The sequence below is a fragment of the Aethina tumida genome, chromosome 5 (assembly GCF_024364675.1).
Source record: "Aethina tumida isolate Nest 87 chromosome 5, icAetTumi1.1, whole genome shotgun sequence".
NCBI classification, from domain to species: Eukaryota; Metazoa; Arthropoda; class Insecta; order Coleoptera; family Nitidulidae; genus Aethina; species Aethina tumida.
In genome coordinates, this window is record NC_065439.1 from 10,688,944 (window position 1) to 10,708,153 (window position 19,210).

Sequence of the window (19,210 nt, forward strand, 5' to 3'; positions counted from 1 at the left end):
AAGATCTTCCTGGGGATGGATTGGACTTGCAGGTGTTGGATCCGTTAGCTCCCCACTACTACTGGCTTGTGGAGCGGTACTGAGCCCCAGGACCACGACAAGGTGGATCCATCCTGGGGAACGTGGAATATATTTTGAAGTCTCTAACACCAGTGACTTTGTTATACAGTTGAATACAAATTTTATGTATTTTAAAAATAAAGAAAATCACTTCTGTTTACTTCTAAAAATTTCTAAAAGGATTGCTAGGGGGCTTAACAGTGACTTTGTTATGTAGTTGAATAGAAATATTATGTATTTTAAAAATTAAAGAATCACTTTTCTGAACTTCCATTATGTTAGTATTAGTGAATTCCGAATTTTGAAATTACTACTACAACTTAAAAAATAATAATCAAATAGGTATAGAAAAAATATTCAATGAAAGTGGCCTTGAAACAAATATGGCATATATACAAAGGGTTAGAGTTTTTGTCTTCTTCTATGGAAAATATATCTTCCATAGAAAATAGATATCAATAGTTAGGAAGACTAGTAATATGACTTATGAAAAATTTTATTATATTATTTTTTTTCAAAGATTTTTGAAAAATAATAATAAAATTAATGTAAAGTGCATTCCACAAATTGATATTGAATAAAATGAATTAAGTTGATATTTATTTCATTTTAAATCGATCATATTTTATGTTTTTAATTAGAAAATTCCCACAAGTAGACCAGTATGAATAATAGATCGTGAATATAAAATAAGTAAAAATGGAAAATTAATAAACTCTCCAAAAAACAACGTATTATAATTTAATGGCTATCAGTTAGCAATTTACCCATGACAAAAATCGCTATTAAAATATTTATTTAATTATAATAAACACGATATCCAATTAGTTTTATTGGTATATGTCTCGGCCGGAGAATATTTTAATTATGTAAGATTACCATTAAATTAAAACGCTAATAACATACTGCGGATTAGGAATTTATGTTCTAGGTAAATGAATATGGACTTTTAATTAATATGCTTACGATCGCATATGGTGCGTTAACATTTTGCAATTTTTACATTAAACGACTTATCGATGTAGAAAAGCGCACCGCACAAGCGATCGGAAACTCAAATCTAAGCATTTCATCCCCCAAAAACCACAAAAACAACAACGTCAATCTGCGGTTCCCTCAAAACGCGGTTTGAGGAATACCCGTATACACGTTAAACGCGATTAGATTGAACGCGGTCCCGGAGTCGAAGTCCGTGCGCGAGGGTCGGCGTTGCGTGCGCACGCCGACGTAAAGGGGGCGTGTCGCTGGGCGGCCGGATTGGCGCAGCCGGAACGCCGTCCCGCCCCGCTCCGGACAGTAGGGGAACCGGTCATTTTCCGGGGCCGTTTCCCCTTCTCGGAATCAGTCAGCAATGTGATCTCAACAATAGCGGTTTCGCACAGTTACGTTTGTTGGACGAAGCGCACTATTTTTTCGGTGTAATACGAACGGTTTTTTTTAATATTTCGTTGTTTTACGGCATATTGAGGATCGCGCGGTGCAACGTTTTTGGATTTTTTTGACGTTTGGGTGACTATTTTTTTGGTAGTGGCAACATGTTGACGGACATGACGCCCACCGCCGGACAGCTGTACGGCGCCCAGATCCCTGCCATGACCATGAATGTCAAAACGGCTGTAAGTATTATAGTTTTTCAATAAACTCTAGTTATGACACTCAAAAATCATTGAGGAATACCTATTTTAATGGCGCAATTTTCCGTTACCTTGACTTTAATTGAATGATCAATTGGATTTTACACTTTCCATTTATTTTTTGATTCTATAATGTCACAAGAGGATTTTCTCACATATCTAATGAGTATTTATATTCTAAAATTGTAATATTTATTATATTGAAACTGTCATACTTATCGCAAGGTTTAGCACTGTGGCACTAAATATTAATTATTTAAATATACTTATTATAAACAGTAATATTTTATAAATACACACATATCATCATTGAACCATTAACAGGGAAAAATTTTATATATTAACAAATATTTATATTTGACAGAAAGTAATTTAGCACCATAGTGCTGCTAAATATAATTTTGATTAAACCATTTTTGAATTGAATTATTTATTTTAGTTATGTAAAACATTACAATTCTACATATTATTATAACTCTAACAGATTAAAACTTTTGTTACACAATTCATTATTAATATAAATATTCATTATAAATATAAATATATTTTCACTTGAGTATGTTAAAACTTAATTCGTTATTTAAACTATTAACAATGACATAGACATAGGTTAAATAACGAATTATGTTTTAATATAATCAGGTGAAGATATATTTATAACAAATATAATAATTAATATTTAACACCGTACTGCTTAGACTGGACTAAATATCACCTATATTTATTCCAGTCTCAAGCACAACTGTCTTAAATATTAATTATTACATTTGTTATAAATATATTTTCATCTGATTATATTAAAACATAATTCGTTATTCAAACTATTAACAATGACATAGAAAAGTTAACATTTATATAAATATCAAAAGTTAGCAAGCACTATGGTGCCAAATTTTGTTTATTTTAAATTTTTAATATACCTTTGATAAAATTGACAATATAATAAAATAAACAATAATTGAAAAGATAAATTACTTCAGTATTAAGTGTTAAGTTATGATTATGCTTATTTATAAGTTGTAATTAAAAATAAAATTTTGGTTGATTTTTAAGTGCATACATTTTAACTAGGTACAATCAGTAATACAATTCCCAAATCAATCAATTGTTAAAACTCCACACGACGAAACAGAATAATGGTAATGGAACCACAAACCCAACACCCATTGTGTCAACCATTTACCGTCGGCATTAGGCCATGCACACACAGCATGAAAACAAACTGAACATAATAAATGAAAAAAATGAACATCGAATTCTGGCAATGATTTCACGTTATTCAGTTCGCGATTACCTGACGGAATTTGTCGACGGGGCGCCAACACTAATCCCCCATTTTCGGGCGCGAAAACGTCAAGCCTTTCGACACTCCCGATAAGAGGCTCCTAAGAGGTTGATAATTAGTGGAATATGAACTCGAGAGCTTTTGTTGTTCGAGTGCATTTTAAGGGTGCTTGAGACCAGGTAATCCTAATCGATGGCACTAATTGCTTTTGTTCGACTTTTATTTAAATTATTGTCATTTTAGTTTGGCAAGTCAAACGAAAAAATTTATAGTAAAGTTAAATAAATGTCTTGATTAAAATTCCTGCAACGCTCTCCAACCAAAAACATTTATCGACCGCGTTGGACCATAATTCTACATCCGGGCCGCCGCGTGATTTTTTTCACTGTTGAATATGTACGGTGTGTTTTGCATCGTCGTTTATCATCCGCATTTTGAACGTACTCGAAACGCCGCACTCAACAATACCAACAAGCGGATTATACACAATTGTATGGAGCGTTCAATGGGTTTTTGCCACCGATTATCGGATATTTTTCGAGAGCTGGCCTCTTTACCTGTGTTTGTTTGTCGAGAACTGTCATCGTTGTCGTTTATAATGGTAGAGCACCAAGACATTCTGTCGTGGAATTGGAGAAACAAGTTTAAAGCTTGGTTATTTTGGAGCAATTTGTATTAATGATTAAACAAGATAAAACATAATTGAAATAATGACTTTATTCCTGCAATATGTTACAGACATTTTTCTAAATACGGGTCCAAATTAAGGCGAATTGGTTCTCAGGCAAACACAGGTATCAAATCGGACATATGTTCATATTGAAAAATTGTAAAAAGGTATCAGAAATTGTCAACCTCGATCAATCCCACGGAAAACAAGTTACGGTGTTCCATTGTTGCCTGGCAAATGTTTTTCTCTTGGCCAGATGTCGAGACGTTATTTTTAACGCCGAACATACACATGTTCAACCTGTTCCGAAATGAAATCCGATCGTTTTCTCCGTTTTGCTACCAGACAGGATATTCGGATTGAGTTTTCGGATTGTTGCCGAAATTATTATGTTACGTTTTTTATTATTACCATTTGCTTTGGTGCTTTTGATTTGCTGGGGAAATCTCGAGTTACCCGTGCAACATTGTGGTGGTGCATGTGTTAATTAACTTTTTCTAGACCGTGCCATAAATTAAGCCGTAAGTCTTCGAAATTAGTTATGGAGTTGAAAAAGGTAAACGGGCGCGTAATCTAATTTCTCGGAACGATTTTCGGCGGGTAGTCACAATGTTGTGGCCGTAAATTAGGGCCGTTTAGGCCGCTTTTGTTTTATTCTAGTCGCACCCGCCAATTGTTGAACGGTATCAATCGCACGATACGATTGTTAATTTAATTTGTTGCGGTCGAAATGTGTAAAATCACTGTTTTTTTTTTTACTCTAGCTAAGGAAAAATTAAGTGGGCACGCAATTACGGGACCGAAAATAAATTTCTCATGACAAATAATGAGTGTTCCGTGCCCGAGAATGGAATTCGAAAACTGGTCCGTAATTTCGTTTTGATTGCTCCCCCTATGCGGGTGTCGCCACCCAAATTGGACCCTGTTTTAATCTCGAATTAAATTTCTTATCTCGTCATTTTTTCTTCTACTTTAAATTAATAAATTGTTACTAGAAGATATTAAATATTTTAAACCTTAATCATTTGAGTTTGTTGTTGATTTTTTCGATTTGTGTTCTTAGAAAAATATTATTAATCATAAATTCGTTAGTCAGAAAACCATCTGGCGGTGCGTCGTTTGTGTGGTTTTACTATAAATTAATTCTCCGTAAAATTTTGTATTAAACCGAAACGGCGATAAACAATTAAAAGTCCTGAAGGGGGAACACTCAATTCGCCGACAAAAGTCTGTCGTCATCCGTTCGATTGACCTTTTAATTTTTATGGACATGTGAAATTGTGTTTCGCAAAATTAATTTAAAAAAATACGTTACGTCTATGTATCAATCTTGAACCACCTTAAAATATATCCAAAAAATGTTTCATATGTTACTTGATGATCAGAAAAACAACAAAAATTAACCACTTTACAAAATTTTTTCAGTCACTCCAATGGCTGATGTTTAATAAATTATAAAATGTATAAAAATCCGGTAGATAACAGATGAAATAAATCGAAGGTAACTCTTTCCTTTGATGCTAAGTTTATCGACTTCTATTTAACCAACTTAAAATTACAGTTTTTCAGTTTCGGTATTAATTTATTTCTAATATTCAAATCAAAAGCATATTACTACTACAAAAGTATATGTACTACTATTGCCATTTTTATTAATAACATTTATCATAATATTAGCATTTTTGATATATAACCAGCCACCTTTACTATTTACCATTTCATACTTCCATTATAATTTATTTGATAATTTGTTAAAAAATAAATCGATCATTTTTCCTGACGACTCGTGGTTCAATTTATCAATCTCGACAGTATTTTACTATATACTGGAAAGTCTTTGACTCTACTAAATTTTGAGAGAGACATCATGTATGACAGAGTCAGAAAATGATCCCCTTTGCTACGAAGCAAACTTGCTTTGACTTCTACTATCTCTGTTGTGTATGATGTCTCTCTTAAAACATTAAACAGATTTAGATTGGTATATAGACAAGTCCAGTTTATAGCTTTTATATATATTTAATATATTAAGATAATAAAAAAAGTATTTTCTTATATTTTTGTAACAGATATTTTTTAAATTACATATCAAAATTACATAATAAACTCGTGACAATATTTAGCTTTGTGATGATAACTTTTAATTAATTGATTTTGCTTGTAAACCATAATATTTTAAAAATATTGTCATATATTTTTGAGCTATCATAATTACACAGAAAATTTAACACATTAATTTTTGTTACTAGACGGATTAACACTCGAGTACTAAATGCTGATTATTTAATATTTTAATTATAATTTCAATAAAAAAACAATTGATGACAATTATTATTGTTTGTTTTGTTACATTTTCTATTTGACAACTTGATGTCTTGATAAATCGAACTATATATAACTAACTATATATTATTAGACATATTTTTTTAAATCCACATATTTTATATTCCACAGGAAAGTCTAATTTATAACTTTTTTATCTATTTAGTATATTAAGGAGATAATAAAGAAGCTTTTTCTTATATTTTTGAAACAGATATTTATAATTTAAAGTATAATTATTGTATTTTAGGGGATTAATAATAAAAAATATTATAAAACCAACCAAAACCACACTCAATATTTTAATGGTGCTAATATCAAATTTTATGAAGGATTCCCACTTGGGCAACACTACTTATTTGGGTTTATTTTTTTTCATCAAAAATAAAAATATTATTTCTGAAAGTGTCCAGCATGATTATAAAACACGATGAAATGATAATAAACTAAACCCCAATACATGAGCCTTAAGCTATACAATATGTTGCCACTTCATATAAAAGTTTAAAAAATTAAATTAGATTAAGAAAGAAATTAAAAATTTGTTAATAGATTATTTATAACTGTTTTTATAATTGTGACATTTTTCATTTTTTGTATTTGTAAAAAACAGTCTATTAAATAAAGTAAACAAATAGTAATTAATTAGTATTTAGAACTGTGGTGTTTAAAAGGGAAATAAATTATAGTTGTCAGTTTTTTAATTAAAATTATAATTAAATTATCATTTAACATTATAACAAAAATGTGTTAAATTTTCTATGTTATGATAATTTCAATACTGAGTTGTGAATATTTTTAAAATATTATGATTTTATTTATAATAAGCAAAAGCATTATATTAGCCAAAATACACACATTTTCATGTTTTAAAACTGAAAAAAGTTTGTCAAAATCGGACGAAAATACCAATTTTATGGGGGAAAATGGACCACAATGAAAACTGTTAGTATTTTATTTTCTTGGAATCTACATGTTTCTTTGTATATAAATTTATACATCATCCTAATGACCATTTTTTGAGCAATAAGAACTGTAACTTTTATGAACTCTAGAACTAGAAGTTTTCAAAATAAATAATCTTTAAAATACATATATATATATATATATATATATATATATATATATATATATATATATATATTATAATATAAATATTTGTTTATAAATATGAATAAAATATTCTAAAATTGTTATCACACAATTTATTATTAAAACTATAATAATGACACAGAGAATTAATCACATTTTTTGTTACAAACTGAACTATATTAGTTAATATTAATTATTTAATATTTTAATAATAGTTTTACTCAAAATATTGGAATTGATACAAATATCATGTTTTGTTGTCACTCGGTACACTCACAGTTTATTTTATTAACTATGTCTTTATTATTAAGGGGAACTACTTTTGTACGTTATTATAAACTTTTTTATGAATCCACATGTTTTATATTTCACAGACAAGTCTAGTTTTTGTCGGCATCATTCTTTATAACAATTCAGTATGTTAATGAGGGAATAAATTATATAAAAAAATTATTATAAAATCATAATCTGCGGGAATGAAGCCGTTAAATGCAAATGGCCGAGCTAAGCAGATTGTTTCAGTTTTCGCCACGTCGATCGCCAAGAAAGATAAACCATTTTTCTACTCCCGTAACATTTCTTTTGCGGTAATTATAATAATGAAAAGTCAACAGTACGCGCAAACATCATGAATATGCACGAACGTAGTTTTATTTAAAATCGTAATTAAATTTTAATATAAATATGCTAAACGCGTAATTATCCAACACAACAACAATTAAAAATTAAACGGCCGACCGGCCAAGTCCATTACACTCTTCGCGATGATCGGGCAGAAACGTTTGCCCTGTAATTAACACTTTGGTCCAGGCCATTGTATTCGGACAACTTCGAAATTAAATCTATTAAAACTGACACCGTTTCGTCCGACCATTCAAACGTAAACAAAGCTAAGTTGGGAGCTCAAAAGGACAAAAAACGCTACCGTGAATAAAAGCTTCGGCTCGACCACAAGAAACGATGATGATGAAAATGAAAGATGGCGGTGCCTTTGTCAAACATTAGACACATTTGTTTATCGGCCAAAAGGAATTTAATTCCAACATTCAACTTGCTTCTTTCATACTTTATGGTATGACAATATCGTGAGTTTTGAGTATATGTTATAATATGTTTTCTTCATCTATTGACGACATGTGTGCTTCATATTTTAATAATTTACTTCATTATCAAAATTGTTTGAAAGCAACCGGTTTGTTGTTTCTTAGTCCAATAAAGTTGCTTCTACAGTGACGCTGAAAATTTTAACAGCTTCAGCTTGGTCATCATAAATCTCTCTTTCGATTCTTTACTACATTCATCTAAGTTTTAAGAACTTGTGTGTGGTTGTGACAACTGAGAATATTTAAGTTTGAAAGTATAAGTTCCATTTACACTAAATAATTTCCTATATTTACGACACATGAGCTTCATATTTTAATCATATACTTCATTATCAAAATTGCTTGAAAGCAGCCAGTTTGTTCTTTAGTCAATAATCCTTGAAAACATGAGAGAGAATCCTTGTTCTTGAATCAGTTTAAAAGCAATTTTGAAGCAATCGTCCATTAAATATGAAATACAAATACAAGTAGAAAAGCACATGCAACAACAATTTACAGGTAACCGCTCGGCAAATTCAATAAAGCACATAATTGCGCCCCTCTTACATTCGTATTAGAAAACAACGTATTCTTGAGTCGTGGAATAATGACCGGCTTAAATTGGACAATTACTGTTTTATATTCCGACGTAAATTTAATAAATATATTACCCAATTCAGGAACGGCATTGTTATTACCTTCAATATTAATTAAACTGTCGATTACTTTCATTAATAATACATCTAATTCGGCCGAATTAAGTCGTTAGTGGATGATAGCAACAGCTGTTTTTGGTTCAAGACTAAATAATTAACCACCATTTTTGGTGTGGTGCTTTAATGGCTTAATTTTATTGTATTTTTTTTGGCGAAAATCCTCTTTAGTAACCACATGTTCTTCGGGGGATTAAGGGATAAAGTTCCTTGCTCTTTTGCCGCACTCTAATCCGAATGTTTGGAAAACACCAATTGTTACTTGATGTTGCGTACACACCAAAAAAAGGCTTCTTTGTAACACCAAAATATGGAATAAGCTTTGTTACAATACAAGGATGTTCATTTCGATTCCGGGAACAAACAACACTTTTGTCGCAATAGTGCCATTATGTTGCACAATCCCAAGGATAACAACACATTTACATAAACACATAAACCGAACACAATAAAAGATTTTTTGTGTTTTGGTTCCGCGAACGTGAATAAGTTGTTCGTTTTAATTTGACCTACGAAATCTGTAGAAGCGGCCCCGGGGTGAATCCCAACCCCCATTTCGTGGGCCGTCATTAATTCGAACCCATTAGACGTTCACGGAATAAATAAAAATCTGGCTACCGGCCTCTTTCTGTCATGCGCCGTAATTGTTTGTCAATCTTGCGTGATCCGCCTCGGGGTTCCGGCTTTTTCGTCTGGCTCCGGCTACCGTTCACCTTTTCATTTTTTTATTCCCTCAATCGGTCCATGTGTGGGCTGATGAGGACTATTAAATGTGCATAATGAACTAACTTCACATGAGAAACGACCAATTTGTTCCGTTCCAATATTAAAATCCTTAACACTTGCCTAGGGTCCTCGTAGGTCAATGATGGGACTTAAGTCACGCCTTTTAAAACAACGCAATGGTTTTATGCGCACCTATATTGTTGTGTCCCACAGACTCTACCGGGGAATCGACGTCGAAAAATCAACAGCACACCCAAATCCAATTTTTTTGCAGTCGGTAACGATGCCCTTAAAAAAATAATTGGCTCCTAATGACCGTAACGTCCTTGCAGAACAAATAGCTAATTACGTGCGCATAACGAGCTCGCTACGTTAACATTTCGGAAGTGTTTTCCGAAAGAGAAAAAGTAGCCGGTTTTCGTCCGCTCGTAAAATCGTCTGTCCGATGTCCCGGGGCCAAACTCATGCATACAAAATACGTCCCTGATCTTGTTTATTGGACTCGTTAAGGGGGCACCAACACCGGTAGCGTCGCTCACGTTAATTTCTTTCCCAGCAATGGAACAACAATAATATTATGGGATGGTGGCTCCCGAATTGGACGTGCCGGATTATTTATTGCACTTTATTAATTTATCGGGGTTGTACTTTTAATCAACGGCCGTGTAGAAAGGCCGGCCCGGCCACCGTTAATGAGTTACATTTCGGATAAAAAATTATGTAGATTTCGTACACAGGTAGCCGGAGATGATTGGTTTTTATTGCCCGAATCGTAATCAGGACCCTGTATAACTTTCGGATAATTATTTCATGTAAATTATGATTGAGAAATTATGGCCTCCAGAAAATATCAACTTTGGAACTTTGTACTTAATATAGTCTATGTAATAAAAGATTGTAACCATGTGATAATTGACGTCAAAGCGTTGCCATCTGATAACATAAGTCAACAGCATTTTGATGTCAAAAAAGGGTAGTTTTTTGGGTACAAAATTTTGTCGTATGGGGTTACTTCTACAGTGCCGCTGATGATTTCAACAGCTTCAGCTTGGCCATCATAAATCTCTCCTTCAACTCTGCTGAAATATTTTGTATATCCATTTTGCTGACCAAATAAAAAGTTAATTTCTTCAATTGTTATATCAGAACTAAATTCAATTTGTCTGTATCTCAAAAAATATAAACGAAATTTGAAAGTAATTTTGAAATCACAACGAAAATATGAAATAATAAAAAAACTTTTTTATTCTTTATGTATTAAAGTTAAATAGAATTAAAAAATTGTTGATGATGATATTAATAAGAGGTAATTTAGAAGAGGTGTATCTATCGAACACTTTATATTACATAGGTAAATATTTCAAGTGTTACGTGTAGTCCCGCCATAATATTTATTATAACATATGTTGTGTTCAATTTCCGCCACGAATAAAGGCGAAAAACTAACACATTGATTTCTTAGCGACACCCCCAACCCTCAGCTGTCTAGTTAGTCAACCACCGGTAATTTTTCATGCCAATCAATTTTCCATTACCGCTCGAAAAATGTGTTTGTGTTTTTATTACGGTGTCAAGGAATATATATCGCCATTAAAAACGCATTTCACCATTTTGATGTATTGGAGTGCGGGGTGCGCGTTTACACGCCGCCCCTGAATTATTTATTTCCCGGACGATCCGTTTGTTTTGCGGCTAATTTAAGGACGCGCATTATTCATGGCTCGTTCGCCAATTAATACGCCGTATGTGGGCAGTCGATAATTACTTTGTTATAAGTATGGACGTGTCGTAAATTCTCCGTCTTTCATTACCTCAACCACTGCCACATCATCCGAAACCGTCCTTAATTAAGACAGCCGCAGCCGCAGCCGCAGCAACAGTAACCGTATCCCATGGGAATAATTGCGATTGTCCAGAAAAGTGCGGTGGCGAGTAACAGGAGTACCGGAATGACCATTCGGCTCAATTAAACCGGACCCACTGCCATAATTAGGCGTCGTGGGACCTCTAATTGCCCCCCTCCATCGAAACGACTCATTAGCATCGTAACCAACGACGAATCATTGCGGTACGATGGGGTTAATTAACAGGGACAAAATTACTATCGGTTCTTGGAAGGTTGCGTAATGCATTTTTTTCCTGCTTTGAATATCTTGGGCATTATTCACTTCCACGTATCCTCCCGTAATTGGTTTTCTAGGCGGTCAGGTATAGATGACCGGCGGCGTTAATTCTGATGCAAATCTTTGACTTTGAGAGGGTCAAAAAGTTTCTAAAGTGACAAACGAAAATTTCGTTGAACGTATGCAAAATTTATTCGTTACGTTGGACTTTAACAAGCAATTATAGTGCAAGAAAAACGAGTTGCATACGTGCGGAATTTGAAAGTAAAATCGGCACCGTTTAAAAAAAATGAGATTAACTCGGTCGTACTTAATAAGATTTATGAAAGTCAATTAGGTATGCGTGACAATATCTTTTAATGTATTCGTTGTCGGTAACAACTGTGGGCCGCAAGGTCTTGTCAGATAAGCCTCGTACGAATAATCAGCACGATACCACTACTACCAACCTTTGTTTTATGTTCTACTAACACCGAGAATAGGTCACAGAATGCCCACAACAAAATGGTACCGAACATTTTGATTCAGACTGGTGCTTAATTCAGTCAGTTGATCCAAACTCTAATGACAATTAGATCAAGTTTGACGAGTCGTGCCAGAAAATTCATTGGTGGTCGTGGTGTTTGGTGGCTAGAAAAAGAAAAGGTACCGGTGCGCCCGGCTTTAATCAGCGGCATAATGAAAAGTTGGCGCCTGCACGTCGCGGTCCGAGACACGCACAGCTACACAAAAAGAATTAAACGCGCGGAGTGGCTGTCATTAGGACGGACGGGACTTGAAGAGGAGAGCTAGCGCTCTAATGGTCGGAGACCCGGAGAGCCGCTTTTGTGTTGCGTCACGGGCGACACGTTCGAGGCGCCCAATTCCGACGCTCGACAATCAACCCATTCAATTGTTCATAATCTGGTTAAAGAACTTGTTTAACGCCGTTTTCGATTGAAAGAACACTACTATAGTGTTCTGGGATATATTTGCTTTCAAGATTTTCACTATTGATTACCGGTTAAAAGTCAATTAATGAGTTCAAATACCACACACATACACAGTTATGGAGTGAAATACGACTTCCTCAAATATGACTTCAACAAACGGGGTGCATTTATGGCTTCGATACACGCGACAACCCCCCATTAGAAAGCCTTCAACCATTAGTCCATTAGATTAGTTTGTTTTGGGGTAGCAGTTGTCGTCTTAAGGTCAATATCTGGGGGTCCAATCGAAAGAGATCTGGGCGTAGAGAGTCATCGGTCAGTGGGAAAGGCCCGCGGGCCATAAAATGCGGATAATGGAACGGACTACTGCAACGCGCATCGCCCCGACATAAAAGCCTGTCCGTGCCTTAATTACTTCCTAAAAACAGACGAGATGATTGTGAGAAAGCGCCTCCAACCCACAACCACTCTTCAGTGTAATTCATAACCTGTTTAGATTAGAAATGCCAACTCAAAATATTGCTTGCTGTGTCAATTCCTGCAAAAATTAATGATTATTCATTCATTCACAACATGATATAGTATTCATTACCCGCTTTATCAGGTCTTTGTTCATTGAAATAAATGAAATAACAATAGGTATTAAATGAACATGAGTTTCCTCTTTGGCCGGCAACTAAAACAGGGTGATTAGTCACATATAATGGTCGATTATTACAATTTAATTAAGTGGCCAGCCAACAAACTAAAGGAAGCCACAATTACCATAATAACCAGCCATCATTAGACACAACCTACAATCATATTTTTAATTCCAGGAACATCCTAGTCTGAGGGGCACCCCGTTAGCGATGCTGGCAGCGCAGTGCAACAAGCTGTCGAGCAAATCACCACCGCCCTTGGCCGACGCGGCAGTCGGCAAGGGTTTCCACCCGTGGAAGAAGAGTCCGCAAGGCGCGCCGTCCCCCGGCAGCACCGGAGTGTCGGCCGCCAGTTCCGTGCCCTCGCAGAGGTCCTCGGCGTCCAACACCACGTACTCCAGATCGGTGATGACTTCATGCTCCAGCGTCCCCACCACGGCTTCCTACGGCAGCGATCTGTATTTTCCTGGGGCGACGACGCAGCCTGCAGTCGCGGACAACTCGCACGTGCACCATCATCAGAGCTCCTTGTTGGGGAAAGTGGAAGGCGCCGCCACGGCTCATCATGCCGCTTTAGGATCGGTTTATTCGAGGCATCCGTACGAGACTTGGCCCTTCAACACGATGTCCGGCGCCACTCATCACGGGGGCATTAAGAGCGACTCCGTGACTTCTGCTAACGCGTGGTGGGACGTGCATTCCACCGCTGGAAGTTGGTTGGATATGAATGCGGGAATGCACGCTCAAATGGCGGCGAATTACACTTCGGACTACTCGACTTTAACTCATTCCCTGGCGGCCTCCAATCATCTTTTGTCCTCCGGTCAACATTTGCTCCAAGATACGTACAAGTCGATGTTGCCTGGCGCTCAAACTGTTGGGGCGTCCTTTGGTTTACACGCTCCGGGTTCCACACCGTCTCCTACCTCCGGATCTGGAGGATTACCACCTCAAGTACCATCACCAAGATCCCAGAGACGTTACACCGGCAGGGCGACTTGTGACTGTCCTAATTGTCAGGAAGCCGAACGACTTGGACCGGCAGGCGTGCATTTGAGGAAGAAGAACATACACAGCTGTCACATACCAGGTTGCGGCAAAGTCTACGGCAAAACCTCCCATTTGAAAGCTCATCTGAGGTGGCATACGGGCGAAAGACCTTTCGTCTGCAACTGGCTCTTCTGCGGCAAACGATTCACCAGGTCCGATGAGCTGCAGAGACATCTCAGAACACACACGGGGGAAAAACGGTTTGCCTGCCCGGTTTGCAACAAACGATTCATGCGTTCCGACCACCTGGCCAAACATGTCAAGACCCACAACGGTAACGGCAAAAAGGGCAGTTCAGATTCCTGCAGTGATTCGGAAGAGAACAGCCAGAGTGACATGACGAACAACGTCAACTCCCCCAATTCGATAAACCAGACGCCGCCGCCCTCCCAGCCCATGGGTCTGGACATGGTAACGGGGCTGGACGTGAAGCCTCCAGGGCTGGTTTGAGGCAGGTGGGGCCCCTCGCTCCTTTATCCCAGCTACCATCGCTAGCGTGTGGCCCCCCTGACTAGTGATACACAGGACTTGTACATAACGGTTGTAAATATTGTGAATGGACAGAGCTTTAGTTATTTTTAAATTAAATTTTTTGCTTCTGTTGGAGTGTGGCCTTTCGGGTTGTCCATTAGCGAATCTAGTCCTAATGTTAATTTTAACAAATGTTCGGAGCAATTGGCTAAATTACTTCAGAAATAAATTCATTACGATTATTCTCCGGTACACTCCAACGATAAAAAACTACCCCCTCCTTTTGTTTTTGTATATATTATAAATATTTAAATATTTTACATGTGTAAGTGTCAACAAGAAAAATTATAAAAAAGTTATGCAGGTGATCGAGAAACGTGTTATAACTGTTATCACATATCATTTTACGTTGAAGGCTTTTTGTAACTCGTCACATATGTTGAAACTGTATTTTTGCCCAATTGTACAACGCAACGGATTTTTGATCATGTTTCTCTCCTCGCCAAAGACCTTTGTAAATTGTAAACTATCTGTAAATTATTATAAGAGCTTTTGTGAACACGTTAATAGTAAATATAATTTTCAATCTGGATTAAATATTATTGTCTTATTTCATTTCCCGTAATAATTATAGATAAATATAATAATAGCAAATTAAGGTAAGTAAGGAAAAAAATGATCAAGTTATTTTCCATCAATCATTCGAGACGTGAAACAAGCATTTAATTGCCGGCAACGCTGTTTAAAAATGGTTCAGCTCCTTTGCATGATTTTTCCTAATTATTCAATCAATTAAATGTCGAGAATTTGCTTAAATAATTCATAAAACTGAACCGTTCTAGACGTTTTGAATTATGACTTATTAACCGGCATGAAAATCGCAGTTGTTCTTAATTATCCCCTCTATTAATATTTATTAAACCAATTGGAATACGAAATTATACACAAAAATGGTTTTAACGAAAATATTATTTCGAAACATAATTGTGATTAAGTACATATTTCCATAGTGTGTTCAAGTCAATTTGGGCATCACGATTATAATCTTTTGATTAATTCCACATGTATCATATTAAAACTAAACTAAATAGATAATTGATGTACTTCCTCAACATTATTAATGCACATTTCAACTCATTTGAACCGAACCGAATTGATTAATTCCTTTGTCGACACTTCCACCCATATGATGAACATCCAGCATCCATCAAACCGGGCAATAACATGATTCCTGGAACAATTTCTATATTTTTATGACACATTATCATTAAAAATGATACCCGACTCTAAAAATACTCGTGGCAAACATACAAGATCGCCGGAAAACCATACAATAAACCTCCACAGCAGCTGTTTACTATTACTCGTGCGTCTGTGCCAATTCATCATCTCGGCATGTTTCAAATTCAAGACGGGTCGTTAAAATCTGTAACGTCAGTAAGTGTCGCAGTTGACGAGCAAAACGAACGCCACTGACAAAGTATAACAACCCCACTGCGTTTTTGGAATGAGAAACTATTTTTGGATTTTTGGTAATGGATTTCTGATGGGATTTTCAATTTTTCACACTTTGGTAAACGGGGAACATTCGATTCATTGTTTCGGACTTTCAAAGCAAGATCTGATGGAAGACGTCTTCTTTTAGTATGCCAAGGCTTCGTCTCCTTCTATTTCTGAACAGGAGTGTTTGATGTATAGGCAAAATAAACAATTGGAACAAAGAATCTAACAAGACTAATAGAAATCCAATGAATCTTGATCGTAAATCATTCCATCATAAATCTTAACCAAAAAAAGAAATAACTGGAACAAAGTATGTGGTGGTTGAATATTTATAGTAGGAGAATTTTAGAATGACAAACGACGTGTGTAAATCCACTTAAACATGCACACTAATGTTGGCAATCCATCTGTTCGAGTTAAGTGAAAGAAGACATCGCTTCATCATTCCAAACTGTGCGTGCAACAACTAAAACGGTGGACACTTTTAATGCGCTCTCCTCTGATCATTATTAATGGACCAGGTCGAGTGTTCGCGTCTTCGCACTGCAAAATAACAATTTTTCCGACAGGTAGAAGTAAATTGTGCCCGGCAGTGTTTAATTAGTGTTGCCATTCGATGGAAGCGTTTGAAAACCGACACCGCATCCTGTTATGAGTGACACTAATTCGGATCGACACGCTTTTTACCGACATCCAAAGCCAGTCGTCAATCGTTCAATAACCGGCACCGCACACACTATTTATTCACATTTTCAAGTCCAGTTCCTGGAACCCGCTCACGTCATTGATCCATTCAATCAGGGCCGCAATTCAATTACGCGTCGTAAATCTCAATTCCGCGGACACAAAACAATAAACACAAGGGGCGCAACGCCAGATAATCAAATCCCGAAAACGAGTGAGTTAGGGGGATAATGAAATGTGCTGTCGCGACCCAAAACGGGACATGGATTCATATCCATTAGGAGCGATCCCTGCGGGAGATCCGCTGATTAAAACGAGAATCAAAGGGGGTTGGAGAGGGATTTTCGTGATACCAGAATGGAGATGAGTTGTTTAATAATATTTTGCTCACTAAAACGATTACAACAATCAACACAATCAAGTGGAAACACGACCCTCCTAACACTTAATAAAAATAATTTCAGAGAGATATGTCACCAATATCAAAAGGAACTCGGAAAAGGAATAGGAATTATTTACATTGATTACCACGCTCATTAAGTGTATGTTGTGTCAAGTAACAAACTTTTTGAATAATCAAGAATTTTTTGATTTTGTATTTGAAAGTTTGATCACTTATGATAGTTATAGATTATACTTCTAATTATTGACGAAACTATTTTATAATAATTATTTAAACAATAATAACAATTTAAACAATTTAAACATGTTTTCTTAATTCGACTACTGACTGTTATCGGTCCCAATCATTAATAAGAAGATATTTCGGAATATTTAGTCAATATAAACAAAACATTGAATTAAGGAAAATTAGTATAATTTATCAATATCATTTTTATAATTACTCTTAATAGAATTGTTTTCAATAATACACATATTAAGAGTTTATGTTTATATTATTTAACATTTTCAACTACAAACATAATGAATAATCCAGATTTCTTTTTGAATTTGAAATTTCTAATATCTGTGATAGTCTTTTAATCATTAACCAAAATATTTTGGTCATATGATCAATTTTCAAAGCCTCTTTTATAGGTCCAAATTTCGTACTAATACAGGATAATGCAAGTATATAAAGTATAAAGTATATATATATATATATATATATACACATAAAGAATATAATAACTATATAAAATATATAAAACAATAAAAAATATATAAAGTGGTTGAATTATAAAGAATATAGAGTATACAAACTATATAAAATATATAGATTAAATATAGTTTATAATGTATGTACAATACATAAAAAATATAATGTATAATATAGAGTATATACAGTATATAAAAACTATATAAAATATATACAATACATAAAAAAGTTTTTTTAGAAAGACAATATTTTTGTGCGTTAATTTCTTGAACCAGTATACCAGTGTATGTATTTCATCTTTATTTTTATTTTAAATTTTCAACAGTACATATATTTTGAATAATGGTCATTTTATAGTAAAGCAGTATTTCAATCATTAATTAGAAGATCATTTGCGAACTTTTAACTATTTATTAGGAAGAACAACTAAATGTAATTATTATTTCTTCACAACAATTATTAAAATATTTTAAATAATCAATAATTATTTTGGTATCTATGTTTGTTCGAGTTTGTAGACAGACGTTTACTGGAATTATTTCTTGACGCTTTGCTAGCACAAATCAACTTCGTATTTCTTTGATGTCTGATTGGCAACCGAATGACAATTTAGACGACTGATGTTCAAGAAATGTCTTTTTGTTCAGTCATTGGTCTTATCTGCTTAGCGATAATTATTATCTCTTTGAATTTCTAAAATTTTTAACGTTTATTGGAAGATACTTTAAAGGGAGATTCACGGAAAGGAATTGTTTAATTTATTAATCACTCCTGTGAGTTTAAAAAAATATGTGAACATTACAATTACAAATAGTTTTGTGTACTCATAATTTTCAACAACTACAAATACTTCTAATAATGAACATTTCTTTCTTAGGATTGCAAATTTTATTGCAATCATTAATAAAAAATTTTAAGGAACATTAAACCGACTTTATAATGATAACCAACAAAAGTGAGTTATTTAAATTTATCATCATCATACTCTAAGATAAGAATTATGAAGAACAATATTTATTAATAAAAATATTTTTGTAGACATTTAACCAATGTTAAAAAGAACTTAAATTAAAAAGGATTATTTAAGTTTCTCATTTTTCTTACTCCGTGAGAATAATATAAA

At 34.6% G+C, this 19,210-nt stretch overlaps 1 protein-coding gene across 1 annotated transcript; it reads left to right on the top strand.

Annotated features, from left to right (window-relative positions):
- Positions 1-1,437: 1,437 nt before the first annotated feature.
- LOC109607345 (transcription factor Sp9) lies at positions 1,438-15,398 on the top strand. The gene is made up of 2 exons (XM_049967090.1): positions 1,438-1,676; positions 13,458-15,398. The coding sequence occupies exons 1-2, from the start codon at positions 1,596-1,598 to the stop codon at positions 14,778-14,780; spliced, it is 1,404 nt and encodes a 467-aa protein (XP_049823047.1). The 5' UTR covers positions 1,438-1,595; the 3' UTR covers positions 14,781-15,398.
- The last annotated feature ends 3,812 nt before the right edge of the window (positions 15,399-19,210 follow it).

Excerpts from the sequence above, each read along its gene's own strand:
- LOC109607345 (XM_049967090.1), top strand. The coding sequence starts at position 1,596 with ATGTTGACGGACATGACGCCCACCGCCGGACAGCTGTACGGCGCCCAG. Across the intron at positions 1,677-13,457 it reads CCATGAATGTCAAAACGGCT|GAACATCCTAGTCTGAGGGG; the intron begins GTAAGTATTATA and ends TTTTAATTCCAG.